Source organism: Platalea leucorodia, assembly GCF_965183815.1.
Source record: "Platalea leucorodia genome assembly, chromosome: 10".
NCBI lineage: Eukaryota > Metazoa > Chordata > Aves > Pelecaniformes > Threskiornithidae > Platalea > Platalea leucorodia.
Window position 1 is genome coordinate 8782473 of NC_138832.1, and position 16452 is coordinate 8798924.

A 16452-nucleotide genomic window follows, 5' to 3' on the forward strand; every position below is an offset into this window, starting at 1 on the left:
CATAGTTACTATTACTCAATATTACTAGAAATTTATTTATTTCTTAAAAATGTTTGACCTGATCTACATACCTCTGTAAAGCAAAATGTTTACTACCTAAAATGTCATCAGAATTACGTAAACAAAGTTTACTAGGAAGAGGTATGATGCACAGGACTCTGGTCACGCCAGCCATTATACCCAGGAGGAGGAAATGAGAAAAGGAACATACCAGTAAGTAGTAAGGAGGCATTGTTTTTAAGTAGTTGTCAAAAGCCTGTCGCCACTTCAGATTTGGCTTAAGTTTGTGAACCTTAAACAAGTCATCTGCAACAAGGAAAACAACAAAAGAAGGTTTCATTTGCATAGTCCCAGACCATCAGCATTATCCAAAATTCAACGTGCCAAGTTTCCCCCCCTCTTCTTCTCCCTCCACCCATCTCCCAATGGGGCTTCCTCACAAAAACTGTTCTTAACCTTAGGTTTGACAGATTGCGAATCCCCAGTCCTAGCTGCAACAAACGATCCAGAACAAGTCCTCATTATAGGCAAACTTACAAGGCACACCAGACTTAAATACCGCACACAACTACTAGCAGCGTGGAAGGTGCAACAGATCCACCTGTTAAGGGTTTCACCTCCCTTGCCTCTCTCTTGCATCATCAGGCACTCCCTGTATCTGATTAAACCAAACAACGTTCATTTGGTTCAAATTCCATTTTCAGCCCAGCCTTCTTTTGTTCAACCTGTATGATGAATTCTGGTCTCCAATAAAAATATTCTTGGGCATCAAAGGGAAAGAAAAAAAAAAATAATATCAGAGCAGGGAATCTTTCTGGTCAGCTTTGCTGGACTCGGCTGGCAAGAGCGGCAGAGAAGGGGCGTACCTCCAGCCACACTGCCTGCCTCCTGCCAGAGCAGCAAACTCTCCCACAGATACAGACAAGAGACAGTAATTAGCTACAAAAACTGCTGCCCTTTAAGAGAGGGGCAACCAGACAGCTTATTTCCTTTGGATACTGTTTTAGAAATAGCTTGCTTGCACTAGAGGTGTGCATAGTGCCGTTTAGGAATCACTGAGTTGAAGCATGTACCTATTTGCCGTGCATGCTATAAACTGTAACAGTGATCTCTAAACATCAAAAACGAACACAGTATCCTGCAATTTATCATTTGAAATTATGGATTATCAACTGAGATCAAGCTTCTCCTTAGGAGGGCTGTAACTTGCTGGCAAAATGAGGCTAATGGAAGGATATGGAGGACTGGAGAAAGGGATATCCAAAAATTAACTGGGGAGAGCTGCAGGAGACAGAGATGCACAGAAGAGGGTGTGCAAAAGACAGATGCAGCAAGGAAATTGTTTTCTCCAGATTCAGCTTTCATGAAGATATATTTGGAGAAGAAAATTTGACTTGCATAATGTTCTGCACAAATCAAACAGATGTTAAGATACGATCTTCCAAGTTCTCATAGTCAAACCACACTTAATTACAGGTATTTTCCAATCTAAATGAATTCTGTATCACATAAAAACCACACTACAGATGCTAATTGTTCTCTTTCCTGGCCTGAAGGAAGCGGGGTGGAGTTTGAGAGGACAAGTTAGAACTCCATTTAAAATCTCAATATACCATATGCTTAGCACTATTATCCAAAAGAACCTGTGATGATATCATGACATATGGCAATATAAAATAACATCCAGTTTTATCTTATAACCCTATTAGCTTTTTGTAGCAAAATGGAAGTTAAACTATGCCCTCTCCCAAAATTCAAAATCAAAAAAAAAAAATTTTTAAACGTAAAATGTTCAGTATCATAGTATGTCCTAATATTTTCAAGTCTATGAGTTGGTTATGAGTACAGCTTGAACCTTAAACCCCTTATCAGCACTTTATTACTGTCTCACCTCCCGCACTGTGAAGGTTGTAGCAGTATATAACCCCTGCAGTTCGACTGCACAGCCACTCTTAAATGGCACAGAGGTTCATAATCCTCAGCTAGCTATGATTCTTAATCCACAGCATAGCTGTAGTCTAAGTCAAATGCAAAAGCACCTCCCTGATCTTTGCTATCCAAGTAAGAAGTTCTCAAATCTAAGTAGAGAGTCAGCGAAGATTTGTCTATTTAAAATGAGCGCCTCCCCACAGCACCAACTCGCTGCAGGAACTCCTGCCCTCTAAAAGGAAGACGGTCATGGTGGTAAACACAGCCACAAGTTTCACAGAGAACATCACCATCAACATCTTACCTGCCTCTATCGCAAGAGTTTGACACACACCCTGTCAGCAGATTGCAACACAGGCACTTGAAATGTACTTTTTCCACTGTGCCCTGGGCTGCACATAATCATTTATATAAACAAGCAAACAAACGGTAACCCAGTTAACTATGTCTTTCACAGCTTAAATCCCAAACTTTTGTAGATAAAATCAAAAGTATTGAAAAAATCCTTTCATAAATCGGTTTTAATCCAACCTATTCATTTTCAGATACTACTCTCTGTATAGTCCACTTAATACAGAATTACTTTTCCTTCTAAACTCAGAGGGAGCTAAAAGCACTGGATAATTGGGAACACGGTATTAAAAGCCACTAGGAAAGGGCCACAGGCTGCAACAATTCAAGAGATCAGGTAAAACTACAGACAGACCAGTTAATTTAAAACTGTGTTGCAAAGTTTTTATCCACTTCAGATTAATGTACAAAAGAACCAAATTGTGACAAACAGGATACCAATACACAGCTTTAATACCCAGTACCACATAAGGGGGCTTGATGCACTTTCAAGCTCAGTGAACAGTCGGGAAAAAAAAAACAGAGTATGAGAGAGAGAATGGTCAGCAGGTCATTTTAGTAGTTCAGCTGGAGCCTAATTGCAAGAACAGTTCATGTGACAACAGTCTAGTTGCGAGTGACAGCTTGCACCATGTAACCCAAAGTAAAAACTTACACTTTTTTTTTTTTTTTGTAAATAACCACTCATTAAATTCCACCTGAGCAAGTACACCACCACTCCCTGGTGACTCCGATAACTCTCTGAGCTTTCTAATGCCTCTGCACTAACAGATAGACTCCTTTGGTTTAAGCAGTAGAGACTCATAATTTCACATTCACGGACAGCAGTATCCTCCCCTGTGAACAACCTAGCCAAAAATAAGGCACTACAATGTAAAATAGTATCCACCATTAAAAAAAGGTATTTTCCATTGACACAAAATGTTTGGCTCTCCCTCCCTGTGCCACAGCTTACTATCTTCACATTTGTGAGAAAGACATCCCTTGGTTTCCAAAATAAAAATCATTACTTGCATGTTCTTTCAAAGAGCCTGTAAAAGCATCAAAAGAAACTGTCCCTGTTGCAGTCCTTCACGGGCAGACGTTTTCTAAATGCTCATCCTTCTGCATATTTAGACCCACAGAGAAAGGGTGTTAACCACCTTCTCATGGTATTTTCATCATGGCTGTTTCACTACTGCTTCTGCCGACACTCCCGACGAATAATCACTCCTATTGCCCAGCAGCGCCTGCCCTCCCACTAACGCAGCTAAAGAAACACTTAGGCGAGGCAGGAGCATTCAGAAGTATACCTCATCTTCGCTAAGCTCTCTCTCTAACCCCTCGTTTGACTTCTACTTTACGATCCTGGCTGTACATTTGTTTTTAAACAGAAGAATATCTGAAGTACAACAGCTTTGCTAGTATCAGATAAAGGCAACAATCCCTCACGAGGAAATTTCTACAATCCGTGGGCCAAACATGTTCAGCACCAAAGTACGTTAGCACGTGTCTGTGAAAAGTTCTGTCTTCAGAAGTCTGCCTCACACTGAACAAAAAAAAAGACAAGAACTGCACCCCACCTCCTCAGCTCCCAGAGCAAACCACCACCCCAAGCTGGGCATGATGCCTCTCGAGCCTTTCCTACGAGAGCAAAAAGGAGCCGCTCGGCTGCAACAGCACATCCCACATGGTCTGTCTTACCTCTGTAAAAGATCTAGAGACCAGAATTTTTGTCAGACAACCAATTTACCACAGTACATTGGTCAGGTTAACACAGGGACTGTGCGGCTTCACTGTTTTATGAAGTCTCATTAACTGGCTCCTTTCCTGACAAAACTTTAGATTCTAAAAGCAGACCCATTAAGTTACAAGCTAGGAGAGGCTACAGCATTCCCAAAACCACTCTTGCAGAAACCGAGATATAAATCACCATATCTACAGGATGTGGTACAATTTACCTCCTTCAGTCACAGACCACTACAACTTGTTTCAGTTTGCTCAAGTATCATCTGCAAGCTTCCTCATGCATGCCTATCTTACCTGTCTTTTAGGGCTGTCTCTTACATTATTTTCCAAAAACAGAATTAAAACTGCCCGTGCTCAAGAATGCAGGAGGAATACAAAAATGCAAGGAAAAAAATCCTTAAGCATCCTGCTATCTGTTTGTAAGGCTGAACACACGTAAGCCACTTGATAAGACATTACAAACAAATACAGCTGTAAAGTGGTTTTGGCTTTGTCTGAAAGAGTCACTAGAAGGAAGGGAGAGAGATTATCCATGGTACTATCCCAAGACAAGTCCCAGTCCTCCACTGCAATATTCTACCAGTAGGGCAGTAGCCACTAGAACCTCGCTGAGGCACCAGTATGGGTGGTAGTGGCTGAATAGAGCAGATTTCTGGGTTTGGAAGTCCTCACATCCTTTTTAATCTAGGTGAGAGTAATGAAAGATTGGTTTCACACATGCAAGTCAGTCCTCTACTGAACCATCAGTATCCGCTATTGGTATGCATTAAGACAGACACAAGGAGAGGGTTTAAAAACAGAAACCACCCCTACCTACCCACAGAGACAAACAGAAGAGTCAGTATTTTTTAAAACATCTACAAATAACAGGTACGCCACTTATCATCTTAAGTCATTTTCTGTGCTGCTAAGTAGAAAAGGGGCCAGATCTGCTTTTGTGATTTATGTATATTCCATAGAACTTAATTCCACCATGCCTTAGAGACCAAGGATAAACAAAGTCCTGGAAGGACATCTGAAGGTAACACTTTGTGTATGTGTTTGCGTTAACAATATGAAATGCACAGTATTTGCATTCTAGAGAAAACATCCGCTTTACAACTCGGACAACATGGAAGCTCTGCATTTTCCTTTAAACAGCCTTCAGAAATTTAAGACATGGGATACCAGGTGAGTAAGCTGCAGAATAGCACTATAGACACTGAAAAATGCCTTTCTCCGAAGAGTAGGAAGAGCTTTACACCCCTGCAAAAAAGGCAGGGGGAAGACAAGAGCTGCCAGGGAAGACGCAGCAGAACTGCAAATGTCAACATCAAAATGAATAGGGAAATTCATTTAGTATCAGTGATGGCTTTTCAGCTAGTGGATCTACTGCAGTAATTCAGCAGCCACAAACTCGCAGAAACTCTAATTTAGTCTAGAAGTATCCTACTTGCACACTTTGGGACAATTATTAGGCTCCACGGATGACTATATAAGACACATTCAAATTATCAGCAAGCACAAATTTATGTTTGGTTGTGACCAGGGTTATGAAAAAGCATTCCTGAACTGTGTTCTGTTTTTTTCCTAGAAATGAATGGAAAAATCCTGTGTAGGACAGTAAGAGTCAATGTTAATTCTCTTGATCTCCACTGTTACTCTGTATCACTAAACACACCCATAAAAACCAGAACAAAAAAGCCTTACAGCACCTGCAACTAAAAGGGTTAGTAGCACCCAGGAATCTCTTCTCTCTGCCATTACCTTTATGCCAGAACCCTAATAGCCACGATTGTTATGGCAGTTATTCACACAGCACCTTTCCATACCGTCTTTCCTGTAGAAAGTAATTTCATTGTGGGAGTGAAAAAAACACTGGTCCTTTGGGCAGGGAAGAAATGTAGACTGTTTCACTGCTCAATTCCTTCTTCCTGCTCTAAACTGTGTCAGAGAATTCCCTCTTCCCAACACCCATGACAAACACTGCATCTGATCTTCCAGTAAAAAATTAGCTGCTACAAGAGCAACTGCAAAACCTGGATATACCACACCCTAAATGAGGGAAAAGAATGGAGGTTGAAGCTTACTCCAGGTTAAGGAAGAGGCTACGTGTCTAGGAGGTGAACAGCATCAAACATGCACTGGAAGCAGGTAGCTCTCCTCCTCTGCTGGAGAGAAAAAAAGGGAGAGGGGGTATGAAAATCCTCTCCTCCCAAATTATGTTAAAGAGTTTGCAACATTCTCTACTCTCTGATCTCCATTATTTTATTATGTCTCAAACTAAGGCAGAACACCAACCATTATTGTTTTTCTTTTGCTCTGAAGTAGCTGCATTGGCAGTCCAACGTAAAGTTATTACCTACCTAACAACGGAAGTAAAACAGGATAGTTGTAAGGCATCACAAAGAGGTTTACACAGGTTAAAGTAGTGCTTGCTTTTAAATACCCGAACGGATGGCCAAGTTCGCTGTATTTTCCACTGCTACTCACAAATACCTGATAAAGAATAAGAGATATCACTGTATTAGAAGATTATGAAGAGTATTAAGCATGGGGCATTTAAAAATTAGAATCAATCTGAATCCAATTGCATTAAGACAGCAAATTATCAAGAACAGGCAAATCTGAGGTGGCACACATCAGGATGAGCACGCACTTACATTCCCCAGTCACAAAACTGAGACATTTGGTGTACCCCAGTCAGTGTGGAAATGCTCTTCACAGCATAATCTTTAGTGCTTTAGTGAAACTACTTTGAAGTGATGCTCTGGAATGTTTTTGAAATTATTTAAAACAGGCTACGGGATATCTGTTGAAGGCATGTTAAAAAACAATCTATTTGAAATTAGTCTTCTGACACATAAAATAGCATGACTAAAATTTACAACACACTGATAAAAAAATCTACAAGCATAGAAATTAAGCAAAACAAACAAATATTCAAGAAATGTCTTTTAATTTTGCCAAGCACCAACATTCTTAACATTGACTTTTTTTTTTTTTAAAGTATATTTATATGGGGGTATGAACCTTGAAAAGTAATACATGCAAACAACTATTTCAACAGGATAAAGGTGGTTCATATTCTTATTGGGACAGTCAAAATAATGCACATCTAACCAAAAATAGTTTTCCTAAAAAAAGCAAACCTTGCAGTAAAAAGGAAGTGATTTTCCTCTATTTTTCAGAGCATAAGGAACAGGGTTTGTTACATGGTTTCTATGACAATGAGCCTAATTCTCTAGTTTGTAAGGGTCTGATATGTAGCTGGGAGAAGAAAAGCAGTTTTTGAATAACAGCAGAGTAATTTTAATAAAACCTAGGCAAATAATGTACCTATGAATGCTTAAAGGACACTTTTGAAATTAGTTTATTAAAAGTAACTTAAATTTTTCTTCTGAATATGCGTGTTATATTTTCAGTTAAGTTGTAATGTTCATTAGGGAAATGGAAACATGAAAGAGACACCTCCAAACCCATCTTTCCAGCTAAAGTATCATACTAAGCAAGCTCCAGGTGTACATATTAAGCTATTCTTTACAAGAACACCATTGAGAAGGGAATTACAAGCCCTGTTTTATAGAGGATGCAGAAACAAGTCACTTATCCCAAAATCACAAAAGGAGTATGTGATGAAGGATTTCAGCAACAGAACTTTGGCCTCTTTGAGGCCAATCTAGTCAACAAGATCAACAACTTCCATTCAATTCCCATTAGCAGTTTCAACCATCTAGTGGAAATTATTTGCAGCTGTTCATTAGGTAACGTGATGGAAACTAGTGCTAGGTTTTCCCTGTAAGCAAATGGAAGCCTACAGAGAATTTCAATTTAGCCGAAAATGGAACCTGCGGGACACATTTCTTAGCAAAATGAGATGGACCTAGAAACAGAATTAAATGAGATTACAAAGCCTGTAGAGGGAACACTCATTCTGACTCCTGATAATTCTATTAGAAAGGAGGTAACTGAAACCTTGACACATTTCTTATCATCAACTGCAGAGTCTGCAACCAGACCCCAATTCTCCAGGCTTACAAGACTAAAGTACCTTAGGATGCCCACTACATTTCTAGAATCAAATAAAGGGCAAATACCTGCCAGCAGGTATGGGGAGACTTTCGTTCCAAGATGTACTGTGTTAAGGGTGAAGGCTCAAGCTCATACTTGTCAAAAGGAAGCTTGTCTATTACCATTGGCTCACAATCAACACAGGAGAACCTCACAACAGGGTGAGCTGTGCGCGGAGGCTAGAAGGAAGGGGAAAAAAACATATCAATTGTCTGCTATTTATTGCAAATAAATCAATTATCTTAAAAAGATTCATACACATGTATTTTACCATCTTATAGGCTTAAACTCTCAGTTTCTACAACTTCCTTTAAAAGAGAAAAAGATAGAATATAGATTAATTAAGTAATTCTCTAACTTTAAAAAAAAAAAGCCACACACACACGTACATACATTCTTCCCACCAAGAGAAAAACATCATTGTAGTCAACTATTTATCTTGATATTTAAAAGCTTCCATGCCAATCAACCTATAGTATCACAGACAGGCTTAAAGAAAAAAAAAAAGTCAACTCTGCTTCCCAGCTTCATGTTCACAGAATTACAGATGTGAAACTGTGCTCACTTCTCAAAGGATCTCAAGATATTCCCTGCCAAGTCTGACTTTTCCTCTTGAATCGTAGGGGGGGAAAAACAGTACCTTGAGGACTTGCAAAGTACAGAAACAGAACATGCCTAACAAAAGAGAGATGTTTGGAAAGGCTAGTAAGACATGCCAAATGTATGATCATTTCAGTAAGAAAAGGAGAAATGAATGCTGGTTTTCCCCTCATTTTCTGAATGGGGTTATTCCTCTGTTTCAGTTTTAATTCCTCCTGCTAATGAAAGAAGAGTCCATACATGAAGTAATACTAAGCAGAGAAAACACGGTTGATCTTCTATCAAAAACAAATACTCCCTTTTCCATATAAATGCATTTTATAAAACGTTGATTAAAATTTAATAGGTTCACTACGATTTGTGGTATGTGAAGTAATTTATAGTTAAATTCTATGATCTTTTAAAAACCATTTACCCAATTAACTAACCATATACATGGAAGTAAACTTTCCAGATGCAAAAACCATCACAGCATACAGTATCTACATTAGATTATACCATTCTGTGTTAAAAATAGTTTTAACTACCCTTTTAAAGCAAAGTCAGATCATATTAGTAAACAGATAAAATTAAAAACAAACAAACAAACAAAAAAACCCACCAAAACCAACAAAACCCTACTTTATTATTCATTTTCAGTCTGTTTCATTAGGTGCAGAATTCTTTTTTCAGTTCTTATTTTACTTACCAGTGTTGGTGAATTCTGATCAGGCCAAAAAGATTCTGGGATTGGCCAATGCCCAACAGGAACACCAGTTTTAGGGTTAGGCCGTACATAAATGAGTTTATGACAACTATGCCACGGTTGGGAAGCAAATGAATTGATGGGCCGGGATGAATCAACAAGTCCATCTAAAATTTAAACAAAGCAAAATAACAACAAAAAAAAAGAAAATAAAAAGCTACATGCATGCATTTGTCTCCCAGCAAAAGTTCTGTATTAGCAATCAATAAGGTGTTTCATTACAATTGTTTCAAAGACATACAGATGTTTACATCAGTGGTTGAAAAAAACCTATACATCAAAACATAGAACAGCACCATCTGAGCAGCAATGATAACATTTGCCCACATCTACCCTTTTGCTCCTGTGGCACAGATATTAGATTATTAACGCAGCAAGGCATACTCACATATTACAGAAAATGCTCTTTGCTTAAGCTTAGTACTTTGACATAGATCTGATTGGCAACAGCAAGCCTATCTGTTTTAGCTCTGCTGCACCTGTAAAGACTGGTGATTTGCATTTACAGTCTTTCTACGTGGGATGCAAAACTCTGACTGATGCTGCCACTCATGGAAACTGGAAGTGGAGGAAAGTTTCACGGAAAAGTCAGATGCATCTTTCAGGAGCAGCTTTTGTCACGTTTTTAATTAGTAAGAATTCACAGATCACTTGAATCCCACTCTCTACTGGAAAGACCAGTGTTTTCTGCCGGTCCAGTGCAGTGAACTAGCACAGACTCCCCTTCACACTGAGGACAAAGAAGTTTGTAGCAGTACAGAATCTCAGCATTAGTTTTCGAAGACTGCTCTTCAAAGCAAACGTCGCAGCAGAGATCAACCATTTAAAGACTCTTCTTCATTGTAAAGATATTTTACACTAATTTTCCCTGCTTTAGATAGCTGGCCAATGATACTATGCAAAACACCTTTCAGATACGTATCAGTTTGGTTTCTCTGCATTATATACACAGTGATTATTCTAGCATTGTTAAATCCCATCAAATTTCCCTCTAGTTAAGGACCTTCTCAATTCATGTAAAAAGGGAAAGTCTCGATATTTTTGTACATTCATGTCCGCAGTGCACCACCATTTAAGCGTGATAAAGAGAAAATTTCACCAGCTTTTTTGCCACATAGGAGAACATCTGGGCCAACAGAGACACAGGAATTTGCTGAGGTGCTCTCCTGCACAGTGTTATAGGAAAGCCTTCCAATAAAATGGCATTTAAATAAGCAAAAGGAGAAAAAAAAATATATATATACAGCAAGAAAAAGGTGATTCAAAAATGAAAGCAGGAATAAAGCTAGCTATGCTATGATGCTCAGGGGATCCCAGAAGCTATTATGTTTCTGACATTCCAGGAACATCCTCATTTCCTAAACATGAACTAGGCAGCTCTATATCCTTCCTTTCAGCCATGAATTTCTGCAAATCTGAAACCGCTCCACATTAGGAGTGCATTTTCCTCTTCCCTGTTATGCACTTTACTTTCAGCTGGCAAAATAATTCCTTGTTCTTTGCACAGTTTTTCACTTGCAGCTAAGAACATGCAACTGAAACTTACTGTGTTGTGATCAATTAGCAGAATGAAAACATACAGACAAGCATTGAGGTTTAGAGATGTTTAAGTGCTTAAACACACTAGTCCTGGATTTAATTATTTTAAAAACAAGTTTTGACAACTCTGCAATTCAAACTTTACTACTTCCTGCAAACATTCACTTCCCTCAGCCCCCAAGAGGAGAGCTAGCAAGCAGGTGGATTGTCCATACAAATATGTGCAAACATATGGCACCATTTAACTTATCAAGGATCAAACTAACACTTATAAAAATATAACAAAGACAAGACTAAACCTAAATAAACATAAAACTACTCAAAAGCTATGAACAACACGTCCATTATGAGTTGGGGTATTTAAAGAGATACCAGAGCTCTATCACTGAAGCACAAAAGCTTTATAGCTTAATCGCTTTTTTAGACTGTATTAGGCATTCGATGCATCCTGAACACTACAGTGAAAAGCTAGGTAGGAAGGACACTGAAGACACTTAAGGACATTTGCATGCATACAAAACATTTCTTCTTGAACATTAGGGGGAAAAAAAATAAACAGTTACTATACCTTCTCCAATAGGAGCTGGATCTGGTCCTGACTTTTCGAAGTTAATAACAACTCCACTTTGGACTTTTTGAACTAGAGATTCTAAACACTGATTCAACATTCTTTGTGTCCGAACGCAGTAAGAACGACCTATGCAAGAGATAAGTTACGCAGGGAAAATATGAAAGCAAGTTTTAAGTAATCTTAATTAAGGAAGATGTTTTATAACGTAAGTCACACTGCCAAGGCTTTCAATTTTATCCAAAATAACAGCAACAAACTTTGTACAAGTTTATGTAAAAGGCAAAATACTTTTCAAATGCAATACAACCGGGGGGGGGGGGGGGGGGGGGGGGAGAAAAATTTAAAAAAAAAAAAAAAAACCACAACAACGAAACAACCAACCTGCTGAGCTTTTACTCATTAGTAAAAGAGGCCATTAAGGCTAAATCAGGCTGGTCCAAGGCCAAGTTTATAAATGCCCTTAAGAACGTCTAATTTCACCAAGTCTATGTAATCTGTCCACTTTTGTCTACCCAAACCTTACCAACTCCTATACAATCCCAAACTTTCCCCTCCCACACAACATTTTTTTCAAGCACCAATTAAAAAAAATTCTGATGCACATCTCAAGAAAGAGGCTCCAGAATTAATTCTTTTAAGATTAAATTTAGCTTATTAGCCCTGCAGCAGAATTAACATCTCAATAATACCTGTCCCACTCAATTCAACATTTAAATAACAAATCTCGTGACTGAGCAAAGCCAGCCTCTGGAAGGACAACCTAAGAAGTTTTCCAGTCCCTCCGACTGGTACATTAAGAAAATTCTCTCGCATCTAGACGGTCTGAACTAGGCATATAGTTTTATTTCAAAGTTCTCCTGTGCTACTGGAAACCAAGCTCAAAAAACACCACACAGATTCACATGGACACTGAGTAATTCAGATGCAGAAAACAGCAAGGGGTGAAGTTGAATCAAAGGAAAAGAAATACTTTAAGGCAAATACCAAATGTGAACCAAAGCAAAGGAACATCCAGTTACCTCCTGTAACTTCACACATCTGTGTGATAGCAGATTCATCAGTAGGCACACTCCCAAGCTGCTCTGGTTCAGCAGATGCAGCTCCTGGCAAACGCAGCACTAGAGCAAACAGCCTTTGATCCCAACGAAATGGTTCTTTGGTTAGTTCACTTCCAGGCAAAGGAGAATTCAAAGGAAGATGAAGCTGGTAAGGAAAGATTTAAGAAAATTTTCAAGTATTTGACAAACCAATACTCAAATTTACTCATTACTCTGTAAAGGACCCCCTTTTTCTCCTGTCCACTAATTTATCTGAAGTTATAGTCTGGATACCCTGTGAACTATGAATTTAGGGGCTGGGCAATGACGGCATACCTAGTTTCTGTTCACTATTATAAAACAAGTTGATGAAGCAGAAGTACTATTAGCAGGAAAAAACAAATTCATATTAATTTCAGCATAGCACCACCTTGCAAGATCATAACTTGAAAGAATTTAATGCAAGTTTACCTCCTCTTGAACTCCAGCCGTATTTGTCAGTTTGTTTCCGTCTGTGATGGTAATCAAAATAGATGGCTCCAAAAAGAATGGATTCCTTCCCTAGAGAGAAAAGCACAGGAATGCTAAGAGTAACCTTAACACTCAGTTATAGGCTTATATTTTTTTCATTATAAAATAAACAGTAAGATGAGCAATCTTTCAAAATAAGCCTGTAATTTTCTTTCAATAGGTGTGGAGCCATATAGAACTACGCAAGATGTGCTACTCTGTGCACTCACACACCCCCCCTAAAGATTTTTGGAATTACTAGTCTTTCCTCCAGCGATAGTACAAAACCCCTCTAGCCCACAAAAGCAGTATACAAATCGGTAACAATACAGAGAACTCACAATTTCATGATGACAGTGGGGCAAAAACCAGAGTACTTTTAACTGTACTCTTAAAAATGTGAGAGAGGAGAAGTCAGGACATTAAGTACAAATAACATAGGACTGCAAAGCAGATTCACTGCCATCCAGTGTACATAGTCCCATACAGCAATTGTGTACCTACAGTCAGGATCATTTATACTACTGCTTTCTTTGTAGTTCAATGAGGAAAAAAGTGCTAGTATATTCCAGGGTATGTTCAGTAGATGTAATTAAAAAAAAAAAAAAAAAAAAGGAAAAAAATAGTTCACAGTTCAAGTTTTAACACACAGCTATCCAACATTAAAAAAAAGTAAAATGCAAAACCAAACCTGAACCACCAAAATCCCTCCCCCACTATAATTTAAAAAAACACAGAAAAATAAAGAAGACAGAAGACACTAAACAGATTTGTTACCTGTCCATAGTTGTCTATTCCAGACACTAATCTATTGAGATTTAACAAGTCAAATGATGACCTGAGTGCCTGACCAAGGGTTGTTAGTCCTGAAGCCTGAAGATTTTTCAGTTCATTCATAAACGTTGCGTGGTTTTCCTTCCATCCAGCCTATTACATAAAACAAAAAAGCTTATTAGTTATTTTAGCAACAAACTACAATCAACTGCAAGTTGTTTTTTATCTCCCTTCCCACCAAAAATTACATTATATTCCTGATTAATGGAAATGCTGCATCATTTACATGCTACACACACCTAATCCATGTATGCACAACTCAATGTGAAACATACAGTTAAGCCTACAATGGGAGACTCACAAAACACACGCACTGTCAAGCATTTGAAAAACTTTCCAAATACCCAGCTCTTACCGTGAAAACTGCTGTGGAGGTGATGCAATTAATAGAAGTATTTGGATTAAGCATATGAATATCTTTTATTAGAAGAAACCGTCAAAGTTTGAAATCAGAAATGCAGCTGCCAAAGTAATAGAAATGATAAAACAAAGATACAAGCAGCATAATATTCCTGCTTCTTCTAACATATACCCATCCCCCTTTCATTCTTTCCTCCATGAATCGAGGCTGGAAGGAAAGAAAGGATGCATTTGCAAAGTATACTAATGCAGGAGTTAAAAATCTAACACTGACAGTTAAAAAGAAGGAAGATAAAGAAGCAATAGTAACAGTGACTGCCGTCTCTGCTCCCTAGTCGCATTCTCCCCTTCCCACAGTTTCCCCAAGTAGGGAGCAAGCATGCGTATCAATTTAGTAGAAGGAAGATTTAAAAAAAAAAAAAAAAACATAAACAGCTATTTTTAATATCACATGACTCTTGCTCAACCTTTCAATTTTTCTTGTACTTCCTCCCACCCCAGCCTGCCAGGCTCAGTTCATGCCTTTTAATGTACTATCAAGCACCCTCTGTCACATCTGCATTACAAATCCCGTGCCTTTCCCCTACCTTGGTATTTCAACTCCCAGCCCTCTAACTACACTCTTCTGCCCTTACTTCCCAACATAAAACTTGCTATGGAGCAGCTGCAAACACTCCATGTAACACTGAACCAAATCACTGTTTAGAGAGTTTCAGTATCACAGCCTGAAATTTTGGAGGTCACGAAAAAAGCTGTTATTGCTGACAAAGCCTGCAGAACATTCAAAGGAACAGCAAAACCTGATGAGGATGGCTCAGTCCTACCAAGCACTCTGGATCCTATGGTAAGCAGGGCTAACACACATCAGCACCAGTTGTGATTCACATACTCTTCTCTTAAAAAGTGATATGCTGCAGTTCAGAAGCTAGTTTAGAAAACTCCAGCTCACAGGGAATCGGTGTAGGATTTAAGCTGCCTCAACTAAAACAAGCAAAGCTTGAAAATCCCAGATATTCACAGAATTATCGGCCTCGCTATCACATCTTACTCTCCAAACCATTCTTGCAGTAAGCAGTTATTCACCCAGGCTCACTATCATCTGGCACCAGAGACGTGCCCGTGCTCCACAAGGAATCCTAGTTACGCAGCCGTGCGGAGAATAATTTCAGACAGTCTGACTTTAGCTGGGACAACCTCGGAGTAGGTCCTCTCCTCCCAGGTGCACTGGGCTCAGCAGCAATCACTTGCTGACTGTGTCATGCTGTGCAAGAACCCGAAAGGACAGGATTTTCCTGTACTTTTTAAACAGCTCTGTCCCACTGCCAATCTCTAGTATGCACTGTGGGCTGCGTAGACGGTCGTAGGATTGACAAGTTTAGAGCCATCAACAAATACAAGAATGGAGTAGAAAGGAAGGACATGAGACGATCAATGTCTCCGCTGAGTTCTCAGGCCTAAGCTAGGAGGGCTTCTTTTCAGAATGAGGAATTATCATAAGGAGATTCAACAAAAACAATTTTTGGCCAAGTTTAGCTCTCTGAACCAGTTCTTCAAGCTTTAGATTAGTGCAAGGGAGACAAGAGAGAAAACTCTGCAGTCAGGCAAAGAACGAACAGACTTTCAGCGGGACTGGCCCAGCTTTATCATTAAACTGCACTTGAAGCTCAAAGGAACAGTGTAGTTCCATCAGCTGGGTAATTCTCAATAAAACACCATCAACACCCCCTCACAACCGCAGCTTAACAAAACACAGCACCTCCTCAGCTCAGAGGAGCAGCTCCCCACACCTGCCCTCAGCCCCAGCCAGGAATAAAGCACAAACACAGGGTCACTGCTTTGGAGTAAAAAGTGACTTAGTTAATGAGCTTTTTTTCAGAGTAAAAGAACACCAAATCCCAACAAGATGGTTTGTGTTCTCCTAAAAAAGTTTCCCTTAAAACAATTTAAAGTGAACAATTACAAAAATCTTTTTGCATGAATTTATGAACCCTTAAGATGTAGGTGAAACTGCTTCATTTTGTCTGCTAAAAACACCTAGCAGATGAGCCCGGCTTCTTGGCAGTTCAAAAAGTGTTTTCCAGCAAAGACTGCTGTTTGAGTTACTGTGTTGCAAAAGCACATGGGGGGGAATAAAACATTTACAAAGGAAACACTATTCCTAGCCTACAACTCTTGATTCGAACTCTAATGAATTTAAG

The 16452-nt window shown here is 39.0% G+C and overlaps 1 protein-coding gene across 9 annotated transcripts in view; it reads right to left on the bottom strand.

The window, feature by feature from the left end:
• Window positions 1–16452, bottom strand: part of LOC309595943 (integrator complex subunit 6-like) — a 42659-nt gene that overhangs the window by 9102 nt on the left and 17105 nt on the right. For 6 of the 9 annotated variants that reach the window (XR_014229411.1, XR_014229412.1, XM_082323534.1 and 3 more), the window contains 8 exons: window positions 13838–13987; window positions 13022–13111; window positions 12533–12716; window positions 11511–11639; window positions 9347–9510; window positions 8085–8237; window positions 6354–6486; window positions 212–306 (listed from right to left, as the gene is read on the bottom strand). Coding sequence is in view for 7 of the 9 variants with exons in the window: in XM_082323534.1 (XP_082179660.1) it covers window positions 212–306; window positions 6354–6486; window positions 8085–8237; window positions 9347–9510; window positions 11511–11639; window positions 12533–12716; window positions 13022–13111; window positions 13838–13987 (1098 nt within the window). In the remaining 2 variants the exon portion in view is untranslated. Of the gene's footprint in view, window positions 1–211; window positions 307–6077; window positions 6159–6353; window positions 6487–8084; window positions 8238–9346; window positions 9511–11510; window positions 11640–12532; window positions 12717–13021; window positions 13112–13837; window positions 13988–14249; window positions 14587–16452 lie in introns of those variants that run through there. The other 3 variants (XM_082323535.1, XM_082323538.1, XM_082323537.1) reach the window with 3 other exon arrangements.